The following is a 25,461-nucleotide window of genomic DNA, read 5'->3' as shown; positions in this document are numbered from 1 at the left end:
AGGTGAGGTGGAATAGGAGTTGTCTGGCACTGGACGTTAGACGGCCTTTACTTTCCACACGAGAGCAGTGGCACAAACAGTTTGCAACAACAACAGGGGCGTTGTGTCCGCAGCTCGCCACGATGCCAACCGCTGCCAACTTTGCCCGGGTCCCACAGGACAGTCGCCGGACAGGCCCCTGTACCTGCTACAAACCGGTCCGGACAAGATGGGTTTTTGACTGGGAGCCCTCGGGAGAATAGCGAGCTGTCGTCCAGCGGCAACGAGCAGTTGAAAACAGCCTCCCTCCCGTCGAGTGTGTTTTGGCACGCGAGGGCTGCAATCATGCATGATTAGCCCAAGAACTCCATTCCGAGGCTGGACCAGGCCTTGTTCCTGTCACCCTGTCAGAAATGATATTTACCTACCACTTTTCCGAAGTGTAGCGAGAAATAAAGAGAGTCTTGAGTGATCGATGGAAATCGGGCAGGTGTGCAATGTTGACTCAAATATTTTTAAGAAACCCTCCCGCTCCAAAACATCTAAACACAGATGCGCTCATGTTAGGTTTCACTTCAGTTTAAGAAAGACGGACTGACAGACATACAAACACTGTGGAGGAAACCCACAAAGGTGCCGACTCTGGATTTTATTTTCACCTTTGTTGACATTTGGACATGCAAGCAGTCCTGGTCCAAATTAGTATTGTTTGGTCTTAGGAGAGCACTCACAGTCTCATGTAATTACATTTTGACTAATTTTATCCAAGAGGAGACTGAGGGCAGCAAGAAAAGAGGCCCTGGTAAACTGCAAAAAGGCTGCCACAATGACTACTTCCAAAAAAGGGTCTCATGCATCTACTTTTTGACCAATTTTATCTGAGAGGAAACTGATGGCAGAAAGAACATGGGCCGCTGTAACAAAGTGGAGACTGTGGAGTATAACTTCATAACTTTTTGTAGAGCACAGCTACTCGCCTGTGTCAATGCTGCAGCACGGAATGTACCCAAACAAAGGTCACGTATTTACTTCACAACAAATTTTTAAATCGAGGAGGAGACCGAGCGCAGCAAGAAAACAAGCCTCTCCAGCAAAGCGGAGACTGGAGTACAGGATTTAACTGGTGCTGATCCAAATTAGGATGGTTTGGCCTTGGTGGAGGCATGCATCCAATCTGCCTTTACTAGTACATTTTTTTTCTTTTTTTTACGTTTGGCAAGTTTCTGGCTTTTATGATTGTTTTTTTACTTTAGTAGTTGAAGCAGTAAAAGCTGTGTAAAAGAAACACGTCTTATCTTGTAAACTACTTCACCGATTACACAATCAAACTTCTGTTTTGCATCTTTTTCAAGTGTTGACCCAATTTGACACTCGGCGGGAATAAAAGAATGCAGCTCCGAGTTTATAAATCCTGAGCTATGCGAACGCAAAGCTGGGATATATGAATGCAAAATGTGCTCAAAGTGAACCTTGCCTGTTGTTTAGCCGCTTAATAGCAAAAGCAGCCTTACACATTCAAGGGAGTGAGCTCACCCCTGGCCAATGATCGGCCCACAACAGGTGCAGCCCTTTCGCTTCCCTCTCCTCGCACTCATCTTGCTGCAAGCTTGTTTTCCTCCTACATGTGGAAAACATCTGCAGCGGTGGTCCGTCTGTGTCCCCCCACTCCACCCCCTCCCCATCCCGTTATTTACTCCCACCGCCCTCGACTTTCTTTCCCTTCTCATGGCAGGAACAAGGATTGTAAATACGAAGAGGTGTCACTCCTGGGATGAAGGCGACGTCTCTTTCTGGACGCAGGTCGGAGCGTTGCCAAGGCATATTTGTATCATGAAACAACAACATGGAATGAAAATGTCATGTGCTGCTGGTGTGCTAATTTGCCCTAAAGCATGTACAAACAGGACGTCTCACACGTGCCATAAAAGTGGAAAGGAGGTTTAGCTCAACATATGCTAGGGACATCTCCCAAATAGATGACAGAGAGAAAATAGGGGAATGATTTAAAGGCCGTGGAACCCTCCTTTGGTGCTATTCGACATTATTTCAGGTTTACTAACAAGCTTTACATGTTAAAATTCAGGAATATATGGCATGTGCTCACAACTGTGCGCAATTGAGTGTTCAGTAATTGTGGGTTAAAGCAACTGACTAGCTTGTGTAGTAGTTTGTGGTCTGAAGAGCAGCTGCATGAGAAGCTGAGCTACACAATCCAGCTACAGGACAGTGCGTTATGTTTTCATTGATGCTTGTTGGTTGCTTTAACAGACGGATGGATGGACGGACAGATGGACGAAATGCTGAACGGAGCAGCAGGCAGAAAGAAATTCACAAATAGTTGCCCACGCAATTGTGGAATTGAGTCAGTCTCATCTAATTAGTCTTCAAAAGAAGAACGGCAATGGGGATCTCTACTGCTACTGCTACTACTACTACCTGCTGCTATGGTAACTCCTCCAGGCAACATTATTCCACTTTTTTCAAATCCTTCAGTATATATTACTCTAGCAAATTCCCATGGTTGTGAAGGTTACGATCCGAGATGCACTATGGCCCCCCTCTCCCGATGCATATATATGAGAGTGAGAGAGAGAGAGAGGGTGTGTGTGTGTGTGTGTGTGTGTGTGTGTGTGAGTGTCTGAGCAGGGCTTCCTTTCAGTTACCGGATGAATAGCTAAGTTCAAACAGTAAGCTAGGTGCTAATGAACTGAATCCTGTCGGGGTTTGCCTTCCACCCCCACAATAGCTCCATTCACAGAAAGCCGGCCACGGAAAGTGTCGGTAAAGTTATCCCGGCTTGAGTTTATGCAACCTTTTCTAACCCTCAGTACGTCTTTCTCCAACCCCCCGGCCCTTTAAGGTCGGGCCAAAGACAACACTAACCAACATCAGCTGATACAGGCAGAGGCTAGCCGGATTTACATGATTCAAAATGGCACCCATTCATGGCCGGTCGGAAAAGTGGACGTGCGGTGGGAAACGACACGAGGCCCCCGCTTCCTCTTACACTCTACCTGCGAGATCGGTCACGGCATCTCCAAGGTGTCAGGGGGGCCGTTTCCTCCACAGCACAGCGTGCGACGGCACGGCATCAAAATCGCTTCCACGCCACTGCGTCTGAAATCCAGGCCCTGCAGAGGAAAAGGTGGTATTTTAAAGCCATTATAGGCACAGTGTTTCCTTCTCTAGTCTCTGAGGGCTTTGACAAAGCTAATAAAAGTAACGGGGGCGCATATGGCTTCATTCAGCGCACCTGACGTGCACAAAGGGACAAAAAAATGGCATCAAACTCCCTCTCATGCCGGCTGACAGTGACGACGAAAGAGAGAGAATTCAGAGGTTGTTATGTACAATTTGCGTCTCACAGTCAGTCAAGTTTGAGGTGGATCATCGCCATCTCTTACTTACAGTCAGAACAGAAGAATGACAAGGAACTGCCAGGGACAGGTAAAACGATACTGGCGGTTTACGGTAGCCAAATTTCCCAAAGAGGTACCGTATTTCGTCCTTTGCTGTACACCCTCTACAGAACAGCCTTATATGCCGCTGACATGCAGTATTTATGACGGCCCGAGCAGGCACCATGAAAACATTTATTCCCATCAGATGTTTCCATGCGGAGAACGCTTCCATGCGGATATCAGAGGTGGCAGCCGTGGAGTACAGCAATGTAATTCCCATCATCCTTGCACAACCCATCTCACGAGCATTTGTTTCTCCCTTGATAGAAGCCGAAGGCCACCCAGCATTTGCAACATTTCCACTGTGCAGAACCGCATCGGTTTTATGCATTTACTTTTTGACTAATTTTATTCAAGAGGAGATTGAGGGCAGCAAGAGAACATGCCAGATGAAACTGAAAACGCTGCCACCCTGAATGCATCCAAAATACAGTCATCTGTATTTAATTCTTGGCAAATTCTATCCAGGTGGAGACTGGGGAAAGCAAGAAAATGGATCGCTGCAGCAAAGTGGAGACTGTGGAGTATAACACTGCAGGATCCAAAAACTGATGTGAGTATGTTTATGTTTGTCATTTTTCATCGCATATCCTGAAATGACTGGATTTTGTCACCTATGCGACCCCGTGTACTAGGAACCCTGGTGGCTCAAGGTATTAGAAACAATATATCAAATTCTTACTTTTTGCTGATAAAAAGCATCAATCGAGAGTAGAGGAGGTGAGATTTTTTGCAAATTTAGCAATAACTGTTGCTTTGACCTTTTTGCTTTCTGAAACGTTTTCACACTTTTGCATTTTCTATTGCATGAGGCGAACATTTTTACAAGCCTCAACGGAAACCTCTAGATGGTTCCATTAATAGACACGCCGATGGCTCCACACTCATGTAAATAAACAATTAACCTGGAAATAGAGGAACCTTTATGCTGAGCTTTGGGTTGCAGCGCAAACACAGTCTATCTGAAGATATTATGATATACTGTGTTCATCAATTAGTTAATTTTGAGGAGAACTTTCTAAAATTATTTGTAAACTAAATAAGCTACCATGCACGTTATCTTGCGCAACGAGGGATTTTGTGACCTCCACAGAGGTCGAAGGCTTCCGTAAAAATAAATTAAGAAGCCGAGACTGGAAATGTATTTTCAGGAGCGTGATGAATCTGAGCTTTAACTCTCGGCGGGGCCATAGGGCAGCAACCCGTTCCAGTCCCCTGAGTCTGGTGCTGTCAAGAGCTTCTCTTTCCGTGCTTCTTCTCAGGCCTCCTGACTCCCCCCGTCCCCCTTTCGGCACTATTCCCACAGGAACAGGCCCGGCGGTCTCACTAGGCTGCAGAGGTGAGAGCGTCCATGGGACTGGGGGCGGGTGGCGGCGGGTTGGTAACATTATGAAAACAACACTTTTGAACAGTGTTTACCTCCGCACCCATATTGAGTCATGAATTAGGCCTCCGTCGAGCCATCAAAGCAAGCGGTGAGGTAGTTCCTTGTTGCATTCATGACTCCCTCACGTCTTTCCCCTCCGCCCCACTAAGTCTCTGGAAGAACCCCCCCCCCCCCCCGAAATCTTCCCCAAAGCACGAGCCTCGGCGGCATGAATGGGTCATTGTGATGCGTCTCCGTCACGGCAGCGAATGTTTTCACTTCCATTTGATCCAAAAGGCGAGGCTGCTAATTGGGTAAGCGTGTTCCCAGGTCACCGGGAGGTTTTCCCTTTCCGTAAATGTAGAAAGTCGGCAAAAAAAAAGGCCTTCACAGATGCTATTTCCCGGCTGCCTTCCATGTAATTTATTGTGTCTCAAAAAGCGCACTTTATCATCAATATTCACCCTTTTCCATCACTCAGTGCAGGTGTCATGCGGACGTGGCCTCAGTCTGACTGGTTATTTTCCACGCTTTCCGAAGCTCGGGTTTATTTGTTTGTTTTTTTTCCCCCCCTCCGTAGAATTTACATTTCCTCTCGCACGAGCCCTCCGGGATGATATCATGTCCCGGCACGACATATTCGCTATGTTTGTTTTGGGTGAGGGGTGCTGCAGCCAAATGGAGACTGTGGAGCATAATGGGATGGTCAGTTTTATACTTCAAAATACTATCACCTGAGTAGTACCAGGAAATAAAAAACACTGCCGCACTAAATGCACCAAAACAAGGGTCTCCTGTATTTATTTTGGGAGTTTTATCCAAGAAGAGGCTGAGGACAGCAAAAAATAAATAAAAAATATGGGCCACTGTAGCAAAACAAAGACTCGGGGGTATAAAACGGCCGCATCCAGAGCCAAGATACAGCAACAGGATAAGCTCAGGAGACAAATTGTATCCAGGAGGAAATACTGCAGTATAATACTGCAGCGTCCAGAGGACGTGGCAGGGTAAGGCTTAGACAAATTTTAGTAGAGAGGAGACTGAGGGCAGCAAGGAAACAGGCAGTTGCAGCAAAGTAGAGACTGTGGAGTATACAGTAACAACAGCGGCACCAGCATTGGGGTGTCTGAATCTTGGGTTTTCTTTGTTTTTTGCTCTCCCGTGAAATTTAAAGTACATTTCCTCAAGCCTTGGTATGATCTCATCTGCAGGGTGCGGTCCAAAATGGTCAAGTGGTCAGCGAGAGTGTACTGGAAACTGCGGTTTGAAACCCCCCCCACGATACCATCCATGTCTTTAGGGCTCTCAAATGCTCACTAAAGGTCAGAGGTTCGACATGGACCTCCAGTTCTTCGTTAGCCAAAACATGTAAAAGCTTTGCCCCTCCATAAACACTCAATGCCCCCTGGGATTGTTTACTTTAATTGGATACGCTTTGTTAGCTACAGTCTATAAAACCAAGGTGGAGTTACATTAGGGAGGCAAATGTCAGCTCCTGTGCAAGACAACAAAACTGAGAATTAGTCCTCAAATCCTACTGCTAGTGGTCGTGGGTTCAACTCTGACGTGATCTACTGGCGCCATCATGTGGCAGCAACAGTGCTAACGTTTTGAACGCGACAGATGTAAAATAAATCATTAACTCCGTCATTTTAATTTGTTTTTCCAGTTTATTCTTTCTGCGTGTTAATGTAGAAACTTGAGAAGTGGACGTGTGCAATCTTAGTCATGTTCCTCTTACTGTGTGACTAATAAGTAACTGTCTCTTCTTGCTCAGTAAATAATTAGTCAACTGTCTGGAGAGTCATAACTGATTTTCCTGAGAGTATTATGAAGAGTTCCAACCATACTGGAGACTTTATTATTCTATAAGCCATATTAGGATGCTACACGATCATAATTTCTGCTGTTATAAACGAGGGGTTGAAAGAGAGGCCCAGTTTAGGAAAATTTACATTTAGAGATATGGGAGTTTATTTGGGGGGGGGGGGGGAGACCTTGATAAACAGGAAAATATTACCAATAATCATCACAGTGTGTCAGTCATGCTGGTGAAGGACACCAATGCCTCCTTAACTGAAGGTGTCAAATGCCAATATAAAAAGGTTTGTAATTTTTTTGTTTTTGTTTTACTCGAGCTATCTCTATAACTTTGGTGTCATTTTAAAGGGTTTTCAAAGCCATTTCCAATGAAACGAGTTTTTTTTTCTTCACATACCAAATTAGTGGTGCCACCAGAAAGAAAGCCTTTTGTTGTACTGTACATAAAGTGCGCGCTTTTACCAAAAGAAGCCAGCGGGTGGGAGGCTTCACACACACCGACAAAGAATAAGTCACCGCGCCAAGTAAACTATTTGAAAACCAAATGTTGGGGAAAAGTGACCATGTTTTCCGTTCAACTGGTGATACTATGCCGTGACTAATCCTGATTCACTCACTGGGAGGGATGTGGGCACGTAGACAGGAGCTTGAGGCTGCTTTTTTTGTCACAATGCGGGGCTCTATAAAGAGAAGGAAAAAAGAGAAAGAACACCTGATATATGGTATCTTCACTTCATTTTTCATCCAATATCTTTTTAGGGCTTTAATCACAATGATAATATGGACAGAATCGAGCTAACATGCTAACTGAATGCTACAACCTGCTTTTACGCTACTTAGGGGGCAGGAAGCCAACCCGCGCTAATTCCAAAGTATTTTATCAAAACAAAAACCGGTAGCTGTGTGTTGTTAACCCAAAATAAGGTGTTTGTTGTGTACGCAAGCCTCAGTTTTCGTACTCTGGGGGGGGGTTGAGCAACGCGACCACTATACGACCACTTCCGTAATGTCACTCACCTGGCGGGAAGGGGGCGTGGCTTCCGTCTGAATCGAGCTCTCGTTCCCACTCGCTTCCTGACGCCACTTCTCACGAGAACTCCACCGCAAGTGCCACAAATTCCCAAATCCAGGTAAGAAGCCTTTTAAACTCTGTTAAGTAGAAGAATTTTAATGAGGAAAAGGTGACATAGTGTGTGTGCGTGTAACTCGTTTTTGGTTTTCATAGTCTGTGCTAAAGTAACTTCATGATTAATTTACAGTTTTTTAGTAACAGCAACACTAAAATGGCATAGATTATTAAATACAGTTGTTAGTGTGAGCATCAGAGTGGTTTTGTTCTTCTGCTGAGTTGTCTTGAACTGTTAACTTCTCCATATGAATCATAGCTTAGCAATATCCAATTGCACATTTTTAAGCATACATTTATACAGGTACACCATTCTTTATGATTTAGAATATTAATAAACATGGTTTCCCTTATATTTTCTTTTTACTTTGTTTTGTTTTTCAACATAAAATGGAAGCGCAGTTTTAATATTAAGATCAATTGGGATGCAAGCTCACAATTCAAACCACTAGACATTGATTTTACTGATTTGCCCCATTTTATCAAGACCGATGAATCCCAATTACAGACGAGTGTGAGAGGGTGATTACATTTTCAGCATTTCTCTAACTTCGAAACAGCAGATTGGTTCTCCAGTGCAGTACATTCGTGTCCCTGCTCGTCATGCATTCCACAGTTGAACCCTCCCTGATCCTCCTCCTCCTCTTTGTCTCCCTTCATTACCTGACCCCCCCGCCCCCATGTCTTTCATTGCTCACTTATGATATTAATAAATATATTAGCTGAGCTGAGCTTTGCAGGCCCTGCAAAAGTGAGGTTACAGTGACAGTAATGGGACAGCAATGAAATTATTTTGAGAATTGCATCAAGTAAAATCTGGATTACAAGGAAAACATCATTAAGAAATGTAATTATTTATTTTTGCAATCATCTTAGAAAAATACTAACGGTGACTTTTCTCAGTCAGAATCACTTTTTTCTTGTGCTAACTTTTTTTACAACTTTAATCTACTTGCTTAAAGTTTATTTGTTTTCTCTTCAGTGTGGCCTCACTGTTGTAATGTTTACTAACTGACGGCAAAATTGATATGGATGTGATCACAGGAAGTTGAGAAACATCTGTTACGGCTTTTGTCCCAGTTGTTTCCCTAAATTTCCAAAGAACCAAAACAACATAGTTGAGTGGAATTCCCCCAGACAGGCATTTAATTATAAGCAACTATGTGTAATGTTTTTACATTTTCCGTATTTGTTTTATTTCCCATCATTCACATTTGTTTAACATATTTTTGTTCATATCCTAATTTAATTTAGTTTAATTTTGATTTTATTTTTCCATTACAGTGAGTTTTATTTTATTTATTTTTTGGTCATCTGTATTTGATATTTTTGTATATTATCCATATTGTATTATTTATTACTTCTCTTATTTTTATTTTCATCATCCATATTGTAGTTTACATAAGCTATTTTAAACGTTTTAAATAATAATAATAAGAAGAAGAACAACAAGATTATATTTTCCATTCTACATATTTATTATTCATTTTTTGGGCATCATTCATATTTATATACATTTTGGTTGTCACGCATATTTTGTTTTAATTGTTGTCCTATGTCAAGCCCACCATATTTGATTACATTTTTATTTTCCCCAACTATATTTTTGGGGTTGTTTAAATCTTATTTTTACCATGCCACAATATTTTCTTTCATTTTGTTATTCCATCGTCCACATTTTATTTTATATGATTTTTTTTCTGCATCATTCATACTTTACCACTTCCTCCGATCATCCGTATTTTATTTCACTTTTGTGCATTACCTATATTTATTTGACTTTTTGCACCGCGCCATATTAAATTTAGATTTTCCATCCAGCCATATTTTATTTCCTTCCTGATGATGTTTCACACATCATTCATCATTTATATATGTATTCTATTTCCTACATGTTTTTTTCTGTGCTGTATAAACAGAGCCATGATCACAGCAGCCGAGTATGGGGAGACGTCGTGGGAGCTGCAGGTGCACGTGGACCAAAAAGATGGTGACGAGTCCATGCGCTTTAAACTGCGCGTGAAAGGCGACCTGCACATCGGAGGCCTCATGCTGAAGCTGGTGGAGAAAATCAGTAAGTGTCAGACGACGGAACAGTTGAGCTCCAGCCGCTCTTGAACTCTATACAACTGTTTGCCAGGCCACGCCTTTATTTGGGCCGCATTGCTCCACGCTGAAGTGCCATTGTTCTCAACCGCAATGGCTCATGTTGCCCCGGGGCACAAAGTTCAGCAAGGATCTAATCTGATCATACACAGCCTTGTCAACATCGGGGAGCTCACGTGGAGCACTTTGAAGAGTTAGGAAGTGGCGGCGTAGCATGTGGGGGGGCAAGGCGAATGCCAATTTGGGGGTCCAGAAACATTTCATGAGAAGAAAATAAATACAATATATGTGTCTGCTGAATCCGCCGAAACCACAGCCCACTCAAATGTCAACTGTCAATCAAATATAGTACCTCTACTATGACCTGGAAAAATGGATGCTACTTTGTTGAGCATCTTTCTTGTCCCTGTGCATACCTACTGTACATGCTTGCGCTGCGGAAATATACCCGCTTAAAGCCTCGGGTGGCTGGAATATATGCCACCTGGTTGTCGTGGTTCTTTTCCATGCCGTGAGAGTGCAGCCCAGCCAGCAGACTATCCGAAGTGAAGCTGCATTTTAGGGGTAAAGCTAGCTAGCTAACTGCACGTGGCAATTGCGCCAGATAACCACTGATGTGAACGAATGCGCTCAAGTTCTTATAAAGTTGGGGAGGGGCAACCCATGCTAGGGGGGCAAGTGCATCACGCGGCACCATTTTAGCTATGCCCAAAAACTCAAGAAAACTGAAATGGTGGACAAACCGTTTAACGCTATATCTTCACAATTGAGTACGACATAGTTTTCAGTCTGTGCATGTTTTCAGCAATTCTCTTCAATCGTGTATAATGCATTTCGAAACAAATCTCTGGACTTTAAATGTTACATATGTGATGTTTTTATGTGCAGAGGCTCCCCAGGACTGGTCAGATCACGCCCTGTGGTGGGAGCAGAGGAAATGCTGGCTGCTCAAGACCCACTGGACCTTGGACAAGTACGGAATTCAGGTGGGACACAGGGGAGAAATAGGAAGGACATCCTTGAAATGTAGCCATCGTTTTTTTTTTTTTTTTAAATCCCCAATGCATTTCTGTTTCGCTCAATACCTGCAAAGGAGCATTCAAGGCCAAAACATTTCTCAGCTGCAAAATCAATGAGAATAACTCTGGATCAAGTTTTTTAATGGTTAAAAAAAAAAAAAAAAAAAACACTGGTCGCTTTTTCTGCTGCCCTCAGTCTCCTCTTTGATAAAATGTGTCTCCAGTAGGCCCTCATTAGCTTCCATTGTTGTTCATTTGCATGTCTCATGGTTCAACAGATGCATTTCTTGAGGTGTGGATTTCTCCGTTTTGGCAGGTGTTAGGATGCTACTATAGCTCAGTATCGGGTTTTTATGTTTTTTTTTTCTCTGCACAAAGGCTGATGCAGACCTGCGCTACACCCCCCAACACAAAAGCATACTGTTGCAGCTCGCCAACATGAAAACCATCAAAATGACCGTCAGCTTCTCCTGCGTGGTCTTCAAGGCAGTGACGGAGATCTGTCAAATCCTCAGTGAGTGCATCCTCCCGAGCCTTTTGCCAAATTTAATTAGATTTGTCCTAAATTGGCCTTGTTCTTCTTCTTGTCAGACATCAGGCGGCCTGAGGAACTGTCCCTGCTCCAGCCTCCTGATGATCACTCCAAGAAGAAGAAAAAAAGAGGCAAGAATTCTCCGCTGGAGGACATCTGGGACATTGATTTGGTCAGCGGCAGGCCAGGGGGATCAGGTGCTGGCAAAATACACTCACTGAACATTACCGTCCTAATGTGAAACCTCTTATTTTATACCCTAAACCCTGACCCCATAACAGTAACCCCTGCACCCTCTACCATACTACCCTAAATTTAACACCAAAACTCTAAACTCTAACCCCAAATTGTAACCCCTAATCCAACTCTCCTATACTTAAGACCCTAACCCTTAAAGTCTAAAGCCACAACCCCCTAAGACCTAAACCTAAAACTTAAACCACTAACCCAAATCCCTTACCCCATAACTCTAAGTATGGATTCTGTAGCACCCTAAACCTAACCCCAAAACTTTTAATCCTAAAAACCCCAACCCTAAAAGCCTAACCCCTACCCCAAAACCCCTAATATGAAAACCCTCACCGTAACCCTAACACCCTTTCCTGAACCCCTAAACTCTATCCTAACACTCTAACCCTTAATTCATAACCCCGACATGCTAACCGTACCCTCCTAAAACCCCAACTCTAACCCCAACCGTAACCCCTAAATTCTACTACATCCTAATCCCAACCCTAAACCCCTAACACCCTAAACCTAAACCACCAACTCATAACCATAACCCTTAAGCCTCACCCGATCACCCAAACACCGTAACCCCCCCAACCTCAACCCTAAGCCGTCCAATCCGATGACATCCACTATTCCCCCAAACAAGGAACGACGTACAAAACCATGACGGCCACCTACGACCCCGAGAACGGGATGCCGGTGTCGGCCACCAGCCTGTGGTTCGGGGAGAACCCCCTCGCCGACTCCCAGCCCAACCTGCCGCCTGCCGAGCTTGCCAAGCTCTACCAGCCTCTGTCCCTGGAGGACAAAGCCATCCGAAATGCCGGGTAAGAAGACTTCAAAGTGTGACTGTACGTGATCCTTCCTCTGACGCCGTTCACACTCTTAACCACTTGACACGTGATTGACAGGTGGCTGGACTCTTCGCGCTCCCTCATGGAACAGGACGTTCAAGACAACGACAAGCTGTTGCTGCGCTTTAAGTACAACGTCTTCTTTGACCTCAACCCCAAAGTAAGCCAAAGGCATTGCGCTAGACCCTAGGCTTCATTTCTCAAAGAGTGCGTCAAACAGGTTCTAAGTTAGTTCGTAGAACAGACAAAAATCTATATTTATGAAATACAGCAGTAACTATTACATTCTTACTGCTGTATTTTATTATATTTATTTTGAACAAGGAAAAAGTATGCAAGGAACAAGGAAAAATTATGCCAAGCAGGCACATGAAATGACCTGGAGGGCTGAACCAAGCAAGCGGGCCTTGAGTTTGACACCTACTGTCTTGTCCAATTCATATTTGGAGGCATGTTTGTTGCGTTTCAGTACGACGCCGTGAGGATAACGCAGCTGTACGAGCAGGCTCGCTGGTCCGTCCTGCTGGAGGAGATCGACTGCACCGAGGAGGAGATGCTCATGTTTGCGTCACTGCAGGTGAATATGTCGACGGGATACATATTTCCTGTCCGTTCGTTAACAACGAGGCTGCAAACAGAGAGTTATTAGTTTGCGAAACCAAAGTCAACATTGACGCTGAACGCTCAATATAAAATGCTAAATAATGAACTGATCATTCAGTGCATGCATCGACATAAAGAAGCAATGAGTCCACCTGTGTCGAAATTCCGTGAACTTCGTCATCTAAGACAACCAGAATAGTCCAGTTGCGATCGATTCAGTGCCCTGAGAAAGAAATGACCGGCATGAATGAGAATATTCACAGGCCTGCGTGAACTTCTTTACTATTTAATTACAAACCAGTGGCAGTAAATAGTTGTGGTCTTACCGCAGCGAGATAACCCAAATTTGTACACAAGTCGCTAACGCAGTAGTGAAGTCATAATTACAGTAAATGCTCGTCTGAAAAAATGAATGAATGTAAAATAAGCGGGGAAAAAAGTAAAAAAAACGTTAAGTACGCCAACTAACGATGTACCTAACCTTGAAACATATTGAGACCGTCGTCAACCTAGGAAACCCTCCCTGTCTTGACACTTTCTGTTGGAACTTTTGCCGCTTTAGTGGGTGTCAGAACGCAACGTTTCTTTATCCACTTCCTGGTCTTTAAAACCCTTCACGCGTCCTCAAGATTTTACGGCATCGGTGCGAACCATCCCGGCGCAACACCACGGGGATCAATTACAATAAAGTGTCTCATCTTCCAAGAAGCTGCCATCTCAGCCCTCTTAAAACTGATGACACATGTAGAAGAAGAAGAGGAATCAAACCTCAGCTGTGCACGCTTACTCGCTCGTTTCCATCACGCCTTACAGTGCGGGTCAAGTAGGAATAAGCTGAATGCAGACTGAGTGATGGGTCAGTGGATGTTTCTATTTGTCCATTGAATGCAATTTTTTTCCCCAAGGTTATGCACTTTGTTGACGGTACAGACAATGTTTAGATATCCTTAACTGTCATACAAGTCTAAGAATAAATGAATGATTCGCGTCAAATAAATAGTCTCGAGCAGGGGTGAGCAAACCTTTGCACTCGAGGGCCACTTTTGGTTTTTGAAAATGGCAGATGGCCAAGTCATTAGTGCATTTCCTTTTGTAAATATGATTATTTAAAATTAACTCTCGTGTAATTTTTTTCTCACAATTGTGACACACTCGTTCTACTCCTTACCGCGACGCATACTCTGTTTGTACCATACATACGCATACCCTATTCAAAGGTGAACTAAACCTGTCCGTCTTCCGAAGTGTTTCTGTCCCTCGTAATCGATGCGAAAAGCTGAAATTCACCCTCTAATCTTTATCTTCGACTCAAAAGCTGTGCTGATCTCCAATCCAAAGCGATGCGACGCTGCCATCTATAGGGATATGTTTGTCATCACAGTGGTTTACAAGCCTGAATTTCACAGACAAGCTGAGCAAGGCCCTCTTCCATGCCTACCTGCTAAAAAACACACAGTTACTCCTTCAGTACTCCCTGGACTTCAGTTTCCGTCTTGTCTTTGCAGTATCACATCTGTAAACTGACCATGTCCAGTGAGCCGCTGGACCATTCCAAAGAGCAAGAAATCGATGAAGTAGAAGCCGCCCTCTCCAACCTGGAGGTGACGCTTGAAGGCGGCGTCTCAGACAGAATTCTGGTAAACATATTTCACAACGGTCATTTCCTCTCTTGGGGTTCTTACAGTAGAAAACAACTGGGGGTTTTACCGGTGGGCCTCCTTTGATTGCATGTCTCAACCTGGCCATGATATAGGATAATTGACACTTGCTCGTTCCAACCTTCAGGAAGACATTACAGACATTCCAGAGCTGGCAGATTCCCTCCGACTTTTCAGGTAAAATCCCACCTAGGTACGCTCCTATTGTCTTTACTCTGTTGTCACTGTCGAGCTTGCACGGATTACTATCAATGACACCATGACTTCTCCAGATTGGATTCTCGACATTGTTAATGGTTATCCAAAGGGGGGAAAAAAGCTTAAAAAAAAAAAAATAATAATAATTGGACTCATTTTTAACAGTAATACAAGTGTAAAAACAAGTTGACCACTGTAAAAAAAAAAAAAAAAAAAAAAAAAAGTGAAACATCAGAGAGTGGACCAGTCATACAAGTGTAAAAAGAAGTCAGTCACTGTAAAAAATTGTGTGTGTGTATATGTATATATATATTTTTTTAAACATAAAGCTCTGGACTCAATAAAGATAAACTACTCAAATGACTTCTTGAGATTCGACTTGACATTTTTAACGCTTGTAAATGGAAGTTAGCCACTGTAAAATGATGCAAATGACGTTTCAGGATTCGATGTAAGACTTATACAAACATGAAAAGATATTAACCACTGTTAAATAATTCTTCTCAAAATATAAAAGATTGGACTCTTTTTACACTGTCATTCAAGTGCAAATAGAAGATATAAATAAAATATATACAGCTTGAAACAACAAAGATTAGATTCATTTTTAATGGTCGTACAAGTGTAAAAAGAAGTTAACTGTATATACAACTTTCTCCGAACTCAGACCAAAAAGACTGACACTGCGGCCTTACAAAGAGTACTGGTTTGTATTCAAGGACACCACCATCTCCTACTACAAGAACAAAGAGGCCGCTGTGGGAGAACCCATGGAGCAGTTTCACCTGCGAGGTAACGTGTGACTTCATAAGGATTCATTCCTTATGCATCCTTTCGAGTCCATGATCTTAAACTAACGTGACCGTGTTCTCCTCAGGCTGCGAGATCGTCCCCGACGTCAACGTCACGGACAAGAAGTTCGGCATCAAGCTCCTCCTGCCGGTGGCGGACGGGATGAACGAGGTGTACATCCGTTGTGACAACGTAAGCTCCTGTGCCGCATACTGCACATGCGCAAAAAGAGCCTTTCAGGCTTCCACATTTTTATCAATTATTATTTGTACAGTACATATTTTTAAGCTGTGTGAAACTCCCCAAACTATTCTTCTTCTTCTCCACACTCCTATAAACCTTTGGCATAAACACTTTCTATACTCTTAAACATCTTTTAAACTCTTAAACATACAGAAATGCACAGCAGTACTGTACGGTATGTGTATTTTATTCCTTGTAATAAGTGTTTTAATGCCTTTTCCCCCCCCTGCGGTTTTAATGTTTTAGCCTCAGAAGCGTTTATCCCCCCCCCCCCCCCCCCCCACACCAAAACAAAACAATTATAGCATACACTCAAAATCCCACGTTATGGCAAATATCAATATGGAAAAAAAAAATCTGCTTCACTTGCTATTTTGTATTGTTAAAAAACATATTACAAAAATATTTTTTTTTTGGGGGGGGGCTGGAACAGATTAATGCCATTTCCATTCATATCAGTGTGAAAATATTTTTGGGAGATGAGACTACTATAAGTGGTAAAACAAAACAAAAATCTGTAACGATATAAAGTGTGTCAAGAACAGTGATTTTGTGGTGCCGCAGGAGACGCAGTACGCCAAGTGGAAGGCGGCGTGCATCCTGGCCTCCAAGGGCAAGACCATGGCGTACAGCTCGTACAAGTCAGAGGTGCGCAGCATCCAGTCCTTCTTGCAGATGAAGAGCCTGGCGCCGCCTCCTGGCCAGGCGGCGCCCGACCTGGACACCATGGAGATGAACGCTGAGTGTTTCGTGTCGCCGCGCTACGCCAAGAAGCACAAGACCAAGCAGGTTAGTCACTTTACACCAACTACTTAATTCCCACCACTTGTTGTCACTGATTGTTATTGTCGTGCCAAGCTCACAGCACGTATCCTGGAGGCTCACCAGAACATAGCGTGTCTATCCCTCATTGATGCCAAGATGCGGTTTATCCAGGCCTGGCAGTCGCTCCCGGAGTTTGGCATCAACTACTACATCGTCAGGTAGTGTGTAATGCAAAAAAAAAATAAATAAATGGAATGACATTCATGACCCATTATTAATGAAGGAAAGTGTCTTTGTTGTATCAGGTTCAAGGGCAGCAAGAAGGACGAGATCCTCGGCATCTCGTGCAATCGCCTGATCCGTCTGGACATGTCCACCTGCCTGCCCGTCACCACGTGGAGGTTCGCCAACATGAAGCAGTGGAACGTCAACTGGGAGATAAGACAGGTCGGTGATAACAAAAATCCGGGAAAGACACAGGAAGTCTGCTATTTTGGTTTAAGGTGACTATTTTCGGGTCATTTCAGCCATTTCTGAAGGTACCCGCGTTGGGAATCCCTGCGTTATTTTGTGTGTGGTTGCAGGTGACCATTGAGTTTGACCAGAACGTGACCATCGCTTTCTGCTGCCTGAGCTGCGACTGCAAGGTGGTGCACGAGTTCATCGGCGGCTACATTTTCCTCTCGACGCGGTCCAAAGATCAGAACGAGACCCTAGATGAAGAACTATTTCACAAACTGACCGGAGGCCAAGAATGAGAAAAATCATTGTCATCATGTAATGACGTAGTGATACTCTTTATTGACGAAACACAGTAATTCACTGCAGTGGATAAAGTCCTATTGTTATACAATCCAAGAACTCAACAGAGCAACAATGTCATGAATTGTGTGGTTATTATTTATCTTTTTGTAAACATTTTTCAGCATTTTGATCGGCAGTCAAGCCAAGACCTGGTGTTGTTTGTGTAAATAATTTTGTTGTCAAACGTTGTAAGACTTGACCTTTGTAACAATGAATCAATTTTTATGTCTTTATTACCTCTTTGTGACTTCCTTGTTGTCCTTATCTGCCTCTCCACAGTTATCTTTTTATATAAATGTAGACGTGTGATTGGCTTGTTTTTGCTCTTTTTAACCCTTATATTTCTTTATTTTATTTATTTATTGATTTATTTAAAACAAATGTGAAGGTCATATTTATTTTAGTTCGTTAAGGTTCGATTACACACTGGTGAAATATACGTGTTCCAGTACTTTACGAAAAACAAACATTACATCGATGATTCTGAAATCGGAGTCTACCACCCAAAACATTGACATCAGACGTTATTGGCTGGCTATTGTCAATTTGGACCAATCACCGCTGACAATGAAGAAAACGCGGAAGTGGCTCCTTTCCGCTTTCTACTGGAGAGACGCTAAGTAAGGCTAACACGTGGGGACGCAACGTTATCGCACCGTCCGCTTTACAACAGCAAAACCGCTATTTATGCGAACCACTGTAACCATTGTTTTTCGAGTTGTTCTCGATATTGAGCCGTCAGTCGTCTAGTTTGACCGATAATGGCGGACGGCGGGGACGACGACTCCCTGGATAAAATCAACGAGGGCGACCACGTCGTGCTGAAGCGTGGGGAGATCTACAAAGCTGTGCAAATACAGTCGAGAAAGTACGTTTAAAAGTAATTAATGTGTGCCGTTGTGGTCAGGTGACAAGATAACGCGACAGGTGTTAGTTTCGAGTTTATGTGATAAGTCAAATTGGATTTTAGAGGTGGTTTCACTCAATCTGGGGTTTTTCAATGAGGAACCTCATGTCTGTGTTAACAAGGAATTTCAATTGAGAGCTAGTCTGACATAAATTGTTATGACGGCAAATATGGAACATATTGACCAAAAAAAAAAAAAAAAATACATTATTTTTTTCAGGAAAGTAGTGTTTGAGAAGAAGTGGCTCTTCTTGGACAACGTCGTGGGGCAGTTGTACAGCACCACTTTTGAAATTGTACCCGGAGGACAGTTGCAACCTGTGAAACCAAAAGATGTACAAAGTGCTGCTTCTGGTAGGTATTGTTTTGTTTGTTTGTTTCTCAAGGAGTAAAAAGCTAAAAATAGTGTCATGAACACCAAAAGGTGTTTGAAGAAGGAGAGCTTGGAGAGCACAGAATGTAAACTTGAGCGCTGAGCCACACGCTGCTTCACCACAACACTTTCTCCGACAGATGTGAAGGAGGCGGGCACGGACAACCGGAACATCGTGGACGACGGCATGTCACAGAAACTGACCCGCGATGACATCGAGACGCTTAAAGAGCAAGGTCTGAAGGGTCAGGTACTGATGGAAACTCGAGGACGTGCCCCCATGACACTGTGGTGTACATTGCGGTGCGGTACATTGCGAGGACGACGGCCGCCCAGCGCTAGCGTGTCCATATTTGGCACTGGTTGCTAAGCTACCAAACAGGGAGTAGCCTGATGCCTTTCCCATTAGCATGGACCTAAACTACTTAACAACAGAAAACCCTGTCTTCACTCATAATAGTGAGGAAAAGAAGATAAAGGGGTGTGACCAAATCATGTCTTGGTTGCACCAGTGCTACCAGTGCAAAAGTTAGTGTAGAGCCGTGGAAATGCTATAGGGCCGATTAGGGATGTCGATTTTTAATGATATGCTGTACTCAATTTCAGTATGTTGATTGCTTTGAAGGAAATAATCCAACAGCTCATAGACAACAGCTCCACCTTCAGGAATAAAACAGAATATGCCCAGGACAAGTACATCAAGAAGAAAAAGAAGAAGTAAGCTGCTACACGTGCACGTTATGAAAAAATAATATAACGTATTATATGCAAGTGAGTCGCATCTGATGCTATTTCAGGTACGAGAACACCGTGACCGTTCTGAAGCCGACCTGCCGCATCCTGGCGCTCATGTACCACGGACGAGAGCCAGGAAAGATCTGGTGAGTTTTTCGCCTCCAACCAGCAGAAATGCACAACAGTGTGAGTAATTTGTGTGTGTGTGATGCAGTCACTTGCGATTCGACACACTGGCGCTGATGCTAAACCTGGCCAACATCCACGCCGGCAGCAAAGTGTTGGTGTTTGAGACGTGCGCTGGCCTCGTGCTGGGGGCCGTCATGGAAAGAATGGGAGGTGGGTATGTCGTTCATCTAACACAGGGTTTCCCGTGGCACGTTTTACATTGGATGACATTTTATGGCACACACTAACAACGTATTAAGTGTTATACAGTCCTGCAGACACAAATGAAAAAGAGTCGCCCCTACTCTGTGAATCAGTAAAGTGCGATAATATTGGTAGTTTTTGGTAGAGGATAAATATGCCTGTGATTGTTATATTGTCGTCTACACATGTTGCTCCACCGTTTGTATTAGAATATCTTTCTTAAAGCGTTATAAAACTGCGATTATTGATGCTAATCGTTACGCCGTTTTCCATTATCATTAAGCTAGCAAGGGCATGCAAGTTGTTACAAATAATAACACTCAAATGTGATGATAGATACATTGATGCAGTTTTAATAGTCAAGCCCTCTGATAGAAACCGTAAGTACGATGATTAAAAAAATAATAATAATGATTTGACACTGTATAAGATCAACAGTATTGCTCTGATTACTTTCCCCTGCTCGTTACGTCACTTGTTGCTAGGCATAACTCGTGTTCAGTATCATGTCGCGCCACAAGAAGTCAGATGCTCGGGGAAACGACTCCAAAACAATACAAAGCGTATTTAAAAAAAAATAAAATAAATTGATTACTCTATTAAATATGTGATACGCATGACATTGCAATAAAAATGACACCATCTGGTGGCCCTTAATGCAGACAAAGTGCCTTTTCATTTTATGACTCTCTCTTTGTGTTTAGTGACCCTCTCTCCTTCTCCTTCTCCTCCTCCTCCTCCTCCTCCCATGCAGGGTACGGATCAGTGATCCAAATGTATCCTGGGGCTGGGCCGGTCCGGGCAGGAGTAGAGAACTTTGGCTTCCCAGCTCGCTTCCACGACACGCTGCATGACTTTCCGATCTGCCACGTCAATGCTTTGCTAGCAGGCACGCTGGACACAAGCCCCAAGGACCCCGGTGCTGGTGAGGGTACATGTGCGGGACACATCATTTGGAACATCTGCAAGATATTAAATGAGATCTAATACAAGATTAGTGTCAACAATTCTGCCTTTACACAGATAACTTTGATATGTTAATGATTTTAACAATTAAGGCCGATGTACAACAAGTTTTACGAATACAATCGCATGCAAACTTTGCCAGCTTGGGGAACCTCACTCCATTCACTAATATTCTATCCTTTGTACACGGCTTCTCAGAGGCAACTCCTCCCGATGTGGCTGGCGAGGAGCAGCCCAAGACAGAGCAGCGGGACACGCCGGGGAATGCGGAGAACACGGAGACGAATGCCAGTGGCGACCAACGCACAGATGACGAACGCGAGCGAAGTAAAGAGGCGAAGGTATGACAAATGACCGGGTGTGATTGACAGATACGTGGTTATAATGTTCTTTTAAATGTTTTAGGCTCAGCTCAAGAGAGTGAAGCAGGAGGAGAAGCGCAAGAAGCTTGCGGCTGCGGCCGCCTTGTTAGAGGGGAGGAACGCAGATGGGTGAGTTTCATTGTTCCATCCCTTTTCTTTACCGCTTATCCTCCCGAGGGTCGCGGGCTGCTGGAGCCTATCCCAGCTATCTTCGGGCGAGAGGCAGGGTACACCCTGAACTGGTAGCCAGCCAATCGCAGGGCACATAGAAACAAACAACCATTCGCGCTCACATGCACACCTACAAGCAATTTAGAGTCTTCCATTAACCTTGCATGCATATTTTTGGGATGTGGGAGGAAACCGGAGTGCCTGGAGAAAACCCACTCAGGCACGGGGAGAACATGCAAACTCCATCCACTTTCCCCAAGCATGCATTCCAGCTATATACACTTGACACAGAGGTACTGGTGAGGCACAGGCTTCTTACGATTGATGGGGTGTCGGTTAAGTGATTCTCCTTCATGATAGCGGCTGTATCATAAGCACCATTATTGCACCGCTTCCATTGTTCCCAACCTAAACCACAGGCTTCTCATAGGTCGGCCTCATGTCGACATTTCCAGTAACAATCTGTCGTCGTCGTATTTCATGGTTTGCTTGGCTCATCTTGTTTTGCCTCCTCGCAGGTTGGTCATCGCCTCTCTCTTCCACCCTTGTCCCGTCCTGTTGTGCCTGCTCAAGTTCTTGTCGCCCTCCAGGCCCTTTGTGGTCTACTCACAGTATAAAGAGGTGAGCTCAATACGAGCTTTACGACGATCCCTCCGAACAAGGGTCATTATTTAATGCAGGTCTAATTTCTGAAAGCCCCGAGTGGGACATGAGCTTCCCGCAGCAGGGAAATCCGAAAGAAAACATTTATTCATTCCGCAAGGAAATTAAATGAAACTAATTGTCCACATTATTCAATAGTAAAACTCCTTGTCTGGGGAGGAAAACAAAATAAGCAGAATAGGATGTGGATCCCGAAGCGCAGAGCTGAAGCTTTTTATGTCGAAATACTTTTGAACCAATAGTAATTGTGAACGCAACGATGCTAACTCCTGCCAGCCTGGGGAACCTCACACCATTCACTCTCCCCCTCCCCAGTCTGCGTCAAGCCATATGAATTATATGTAATAATTTTGGGGGTTTCATGGACTTGTATTGTCACGCTACTGTGTCAGATTTGGGAGCCTCACACTCCATTCACTTTGCATTCATCTCTGCAGCCGCTGGTCGAGTGTTTCACCAAACTGAAGGAGCAAGGTGGCACCGTCAACCTCCGCCTCACCGACACCTGGCTGCGCCATTATCAGGTGACCTACTACCACCCAGTGATAGCTTCAGGCCCTCGTCATAGCCTTGATCCGCTTTGTGCCCCCAGGTGCTGCCCAACAGGACGCATCCCAAGCTGCTGATGAGTGGCGGCGGCGGTTACCTCCTCTCTGGCATCACCGTGGAAACGGAGAGGTCAGGCCAGACTGATTCGGAGGAGCCGGCGCCAAAAAAACAAAAACTGACAGAAAGCTAAAAGACTTAAAAGCCCACCCCCCCCCACCCCCTCGATTGTGTTTCAGGGCACATTAGCAGCTGGGCTGACTGTTGTGTCTGTTCGGATTCGTCACAAACTCGTCTCGGCGGTTAAGCAAGGAAAGGCCTCAAAACAGACTCACCCTAGTTTTCTTTTCTTACATTTAGGTCAGCATTTTTTTTATTACTTTTTATTTCCGTGAAAAAATGTTTTTTTCTTTTGTAACATGACTGAATCTTCACAGAATTAAAACATTCTGACTTAGAATAACTTTAATTTATCCTGACAGAGTCTTCCAGGCTTCCCTTCTTGTTTTTTAATGATTTTGAAACCTCATTTTATATACTTTGTGATATTTTTTAATCATTCAAATTTGGCTAGTTGTTAACAGCACTCTTTGGTGTGTCAAATTTAGAAGACATTTATTTTCAGTTAGTGACTTTAAAGATTGTTTTTTTTAATAAGATTTTTTTTTCTTTACATTGAATTGTCTGAAAATACTAAAATTGTGGGGGGGGGGGGGTCTAACAATATCATAATAATGAACTATAATTGTTTTAGTGAGGAAATGTGTTGCAACGTGACAGTGCACAGGATTAAAAAAGTGTGTTTGGTCCCAGAATAACTTTTATTGAGCACTAACACTTTTAAAGACGATGACATCAGTCAATATTGGAGGATTTCTATGTATAAACATTAAAAAAAAAAACATTCCCATGCTCACGTTCAGGATGTCACATCAAAATAGCACAAATACAATAATAACATTTTCATTGAATGTTTTTTTTTTTAAGCAAGGCTCCACAGTTGGGATTTTCAAGTTGTTTTTTTACGCACATTAACTTGGCAGACGTGACAAACGATGTCTTTTTTGTGTGTGTGTGTGTGTTTTCCATTGAAACGTCGAAAGCGAAGCTCATTCTTTATCGTGCAACTTGGCAACGATGTTCTTCATCTCCACATCCATTGCCGCCAGGTTTTCCCGCGCTTTCTCCTGCAAAAAAAAGAGACGTACAGTTCGAAGCAGAGTGGAGTTATTGCAGCAATACATTTCTGCTAGTAGTGAGTGTCTGTGAGTCTTCAGAGCAGGGACTTCATCACAAAAGACTTTTTGGTCAACCGATAAATATTCATGCCTACCAAATTTCATGTTGCCACATGAAAGTGACTTTGGGAGCTGAATTATCAAAGAATTTCGTGGAGGAGCTACGATAGGAAAAGCCCTCAAAGTTGAGCGACTAACTTGGCCTAAGAATAACAGTGGCCAAAAAAAACGTAATCAATTCCACAAGTCGGCAAATATAATTTAGCGTGCTATGTTGGGTATATGGAGCCATTCGCTCTGGTTTTGTTTGTTTGTTTAGCTCCACATTATTCACGGGAGCCACCGCTGATGGCCGACGGCCCCGGGAGGTCGTTACAGTGTGCTGAGCTTGGCGCGGAAAAAAACTGCGGCAGATAAGAAACGCGGCTCTGCCCGCGGCCAATGAAGGGAAAATAAAAAATAAAAATAGATGCAGACGACGCAGCGATGCCAAAGTTCTGCTGTGGAATATTAGCGGTGTCGCTAGTTCTGGGCCAAGTTGTTGATGTGCACTCGTACGGCAAGGACCCCGGGCATGTCTGTGCGGAATGGACATTTCTATAATGAGCTGCCCTCCCCCCCTCAGCGAGGTTGTGGAGGAGCTACTGGATGTGCTCTGCGGCTTTAGCGGGTCAACGGGCACGAGACAGAACATAGTTTACCCGCAGAACGTCACGTTATCAAACTGTTTTTGCAGATTTTCCACGGCAGAATGTTGTTGGAACACTCAGGGCAAAAACCACGTTTTATACTATAACCCTAACCTATCTTGTAGGCTTTGTGAGTCTATTTTGAGTAACGTCACAGTCACGGAATGCGCATAAAGCGGGGGTAGTTGCTGTTCTGTATAAACAACACTGAAAAAGAATAAAGATTTGAAGTGGGCCCAATAAATTTCTGCTTTCTGAGGCGGTGTTTTCTATGTCACTGTTTGATATCAGCAGCACCAGCCCAAAACGGGCAAGAGGGGGTTTTGGAGGTTCCCCATCAATTTCCCGCATTTTGGCAAAATGTGTCATTTTCTGGACTTTGCTGTTTCTCTGGTCAGTACAACTGGCACAGTTCAATCAAGTCGACCCAATTCAAACTTCTTCGTTCTGATGTCACGGTGCACGTAAAAGCCGAAAAATGTGGCTTAACGGACCTCGTGCGGAGTGAGCGCCCTTGGGTGCGTGGCTCCCTTTGATGCCTTCTGGTGGGCGAACTGGTTGATCTTTTGACTCAGCAGCATGGCCGCCTCATCCATCTGCACACATTCAAAAGTCAGAACTGCATTCAAAAGTCCTGATGCTTGACATCTGGACCCGAACTGCACTGAGTCTTCAGCCGGTAAACAGCTGGTCTACCTTATTTAGGGTAGCACGGTCCTCTGGATCCCTTTTGAACCAGGCGGGATGGTAGTAGCCTCTGTAGATCCAAGGGTTTCGCTTGTCAGCCAGATACCTAAAGAAACAACCACTCAGTCAGACCAAGCAGGACCAGGAAGATTTGTTACTGCTACAACTACTGCTTCTACATAGACTTTGGTCTT

General features: G+C 43.8%; 3 protein-coding genes across 8 annotated transcripts in view; 2 read left to right on the top strand and 1 right to left on the bottom strand.

The window, feature by feature from the left end:
• Positions 1-7,092: 7,092 nt before the first annotated feature.
• On the top strand, positions 7,093-17,794 carry fermt1 (FERM domain containing kindlin 1). The gene is made up of 16 exons (XM_061704874.1): positions 7,093-7,757; positions 9,673-9,827; positions 10,748-10,845; positions 11,257-11,392; positions 11,470-11,607; positions 12,288-12,468; positions 12,553-12,655; positions 12,965-13,072; positions 14,604-14,735; positions 14,884-14,933; positions 15,622-15,746; positions 15,832-15,938; positions 16,554-16,778; positions 16,848-16,972; positions 17,060-17,201; positions 17,339-17,794. Exons 2-16 carry the CDS (start codon positions 9,677-9,679, stop codon positions 17,510-17,512), a joined length of 1,995 nt encoding a protein of 664 aa, XP_061560858.1. The 5' UTR covers positions 7,093-7,757; positions 9,673-9,676; the 3' UTR covers positions 17,513-17,794.
• Positions 17,795-18,144: 350 nt separating this feature from the next.
• Positions 18,145-23,620, top strand: trmt6 (tRNA methyltransferase 6 non-catalytic subunit). 2 transcript variants are annotated; one of them, XM_061704072.1, is made up of 12 exons: positions 18,145-18,426; positions 18,686-18,819; positions 18,979-19,088; positions 19,464-19,555; positions 19,636-19,719; positions 19,788-19,912; positions 20,700-20,876; positions 21,110-21,252; positions 21,317-21,402; positions 21,963-22,065; positions 22,545-22,631; positions 22,700-23,620. In XM_061704072.1, exons 1-12 carry the CDS (start codon positions 18,320-18,322, stop codon positions 22,844-22,846), a joined length of 1,395 nt encoding a protein of 464 aa, XP_061560056.1. In that variant the 5' UTR covers positions 18,145-18,319; the 3' UTR covers positions 22,847-23,620. The 2 variants fall into 2 exon arrangements, with proteins under 2 accessions (XP_061560056.1, XP_061560057.1); XM_061704073.1 differs by having other exon boundaries at positions 20,700-20,870; positions 22,700-23,616.
• The window catches only part of chgb (chromogranin B), a 15,450-nt gene continuing 13,450 nt past the window's right edge, over positions 23,462-25,461 (bottom strand). For all 5 annotated transcript variants that reach the window (XM_061704067.1, XM_061704065.1, XM_061704066.1 and 2 more), the window contains exons 7-9: positions 25,277-25,373; positions 25,075-25,176; positions 23,462-23,840 (exon numbers count right to left, since the gene is read on the bottom strand). In XM_061704067.1, coding sequence (XP_061560051.1) covers positions 23,763-23,840; positions 25,075-25,176; positions 25,277-25,373 — 277 coding nt within the window. In that variant the 3' untranslated portion in view covers positions 23,462-23,762. The remainder of the gene's footprint in view (positions 23,841-25,074; positions 25,177-25,276; positions 25,374-25,461) is intronic.

This window comes from Phycodurus eques, chromosome 18 (assembly GCF_024500275.1).
Source record: "Phycodurus eques isolate BA_2022a chromosome 18, UOR_Pequ_1.1, whole genome shotgun sequence".
NCBI classification, from domain to species: domain Eukaryota; kingdom Metazoa; phylum Chordata; class Actinopteri; order Syngnathiformes; family Syngnathidae; genus Phycodurus; species Phycodurus eques.
The sequence above is the reverse complement of the archived record's forward strand: the minus strand, read 5'-3'. Positions and strand labels throughout refer to the sequence as shown.

What these genes read in the sequence shown, in the direction of transcription:
- fermt1 (XM_061704874.1), top strand. Translation starts at nt 9,677, where the DNA reads ATGATCACAGCAGCCGAGTATGGGGAGACGTCGTGGGAGCTGCAGGTG. An exon ending in GAAGCTGGTGGAGAAAATCA is followed by an intron (nt 9,828 to 10,747) that starts GTAAGTGTCAGA and finishes TTTTATGTGCAG; the next exon opens with AGGCTCCCCAGGACTGGTCA. An exon ending in TGGACAAGTACGGAATTCAG is followed by an intron (nt 10,846 to 11,256) that starts GTGGGACACAGG and finishes CTCTGCACAAAG; the next exon opens with GCTGATGCAGACCTGCGCTA.
- trmt6 (XM_061704072.1), top strand. Translation starts at nt 18,320, where the DNA reads ATGGCGGACGGCGGGGACGACGACTCCCTGGATAAAATCAACGAGGGC. An exon ending in CGAGAGCCAGGAAAGATCTG is followed by an intron (nt 19,720 to 19,787) that starts GTGAGTTTTTCG and finishes TGTGTGATGCAG; the next exon opens with TCACTTGCGATTCGACACAC. An exon ending in GAGGGGAGGAACGCAGATGG is followed by an intron (nt 21,403 to 21,962) that starts GTGAGTTTCATT and finishes GCCTCCTCGCAG; the next exon opens with GTTGGTCATCGCCTCTCTCT.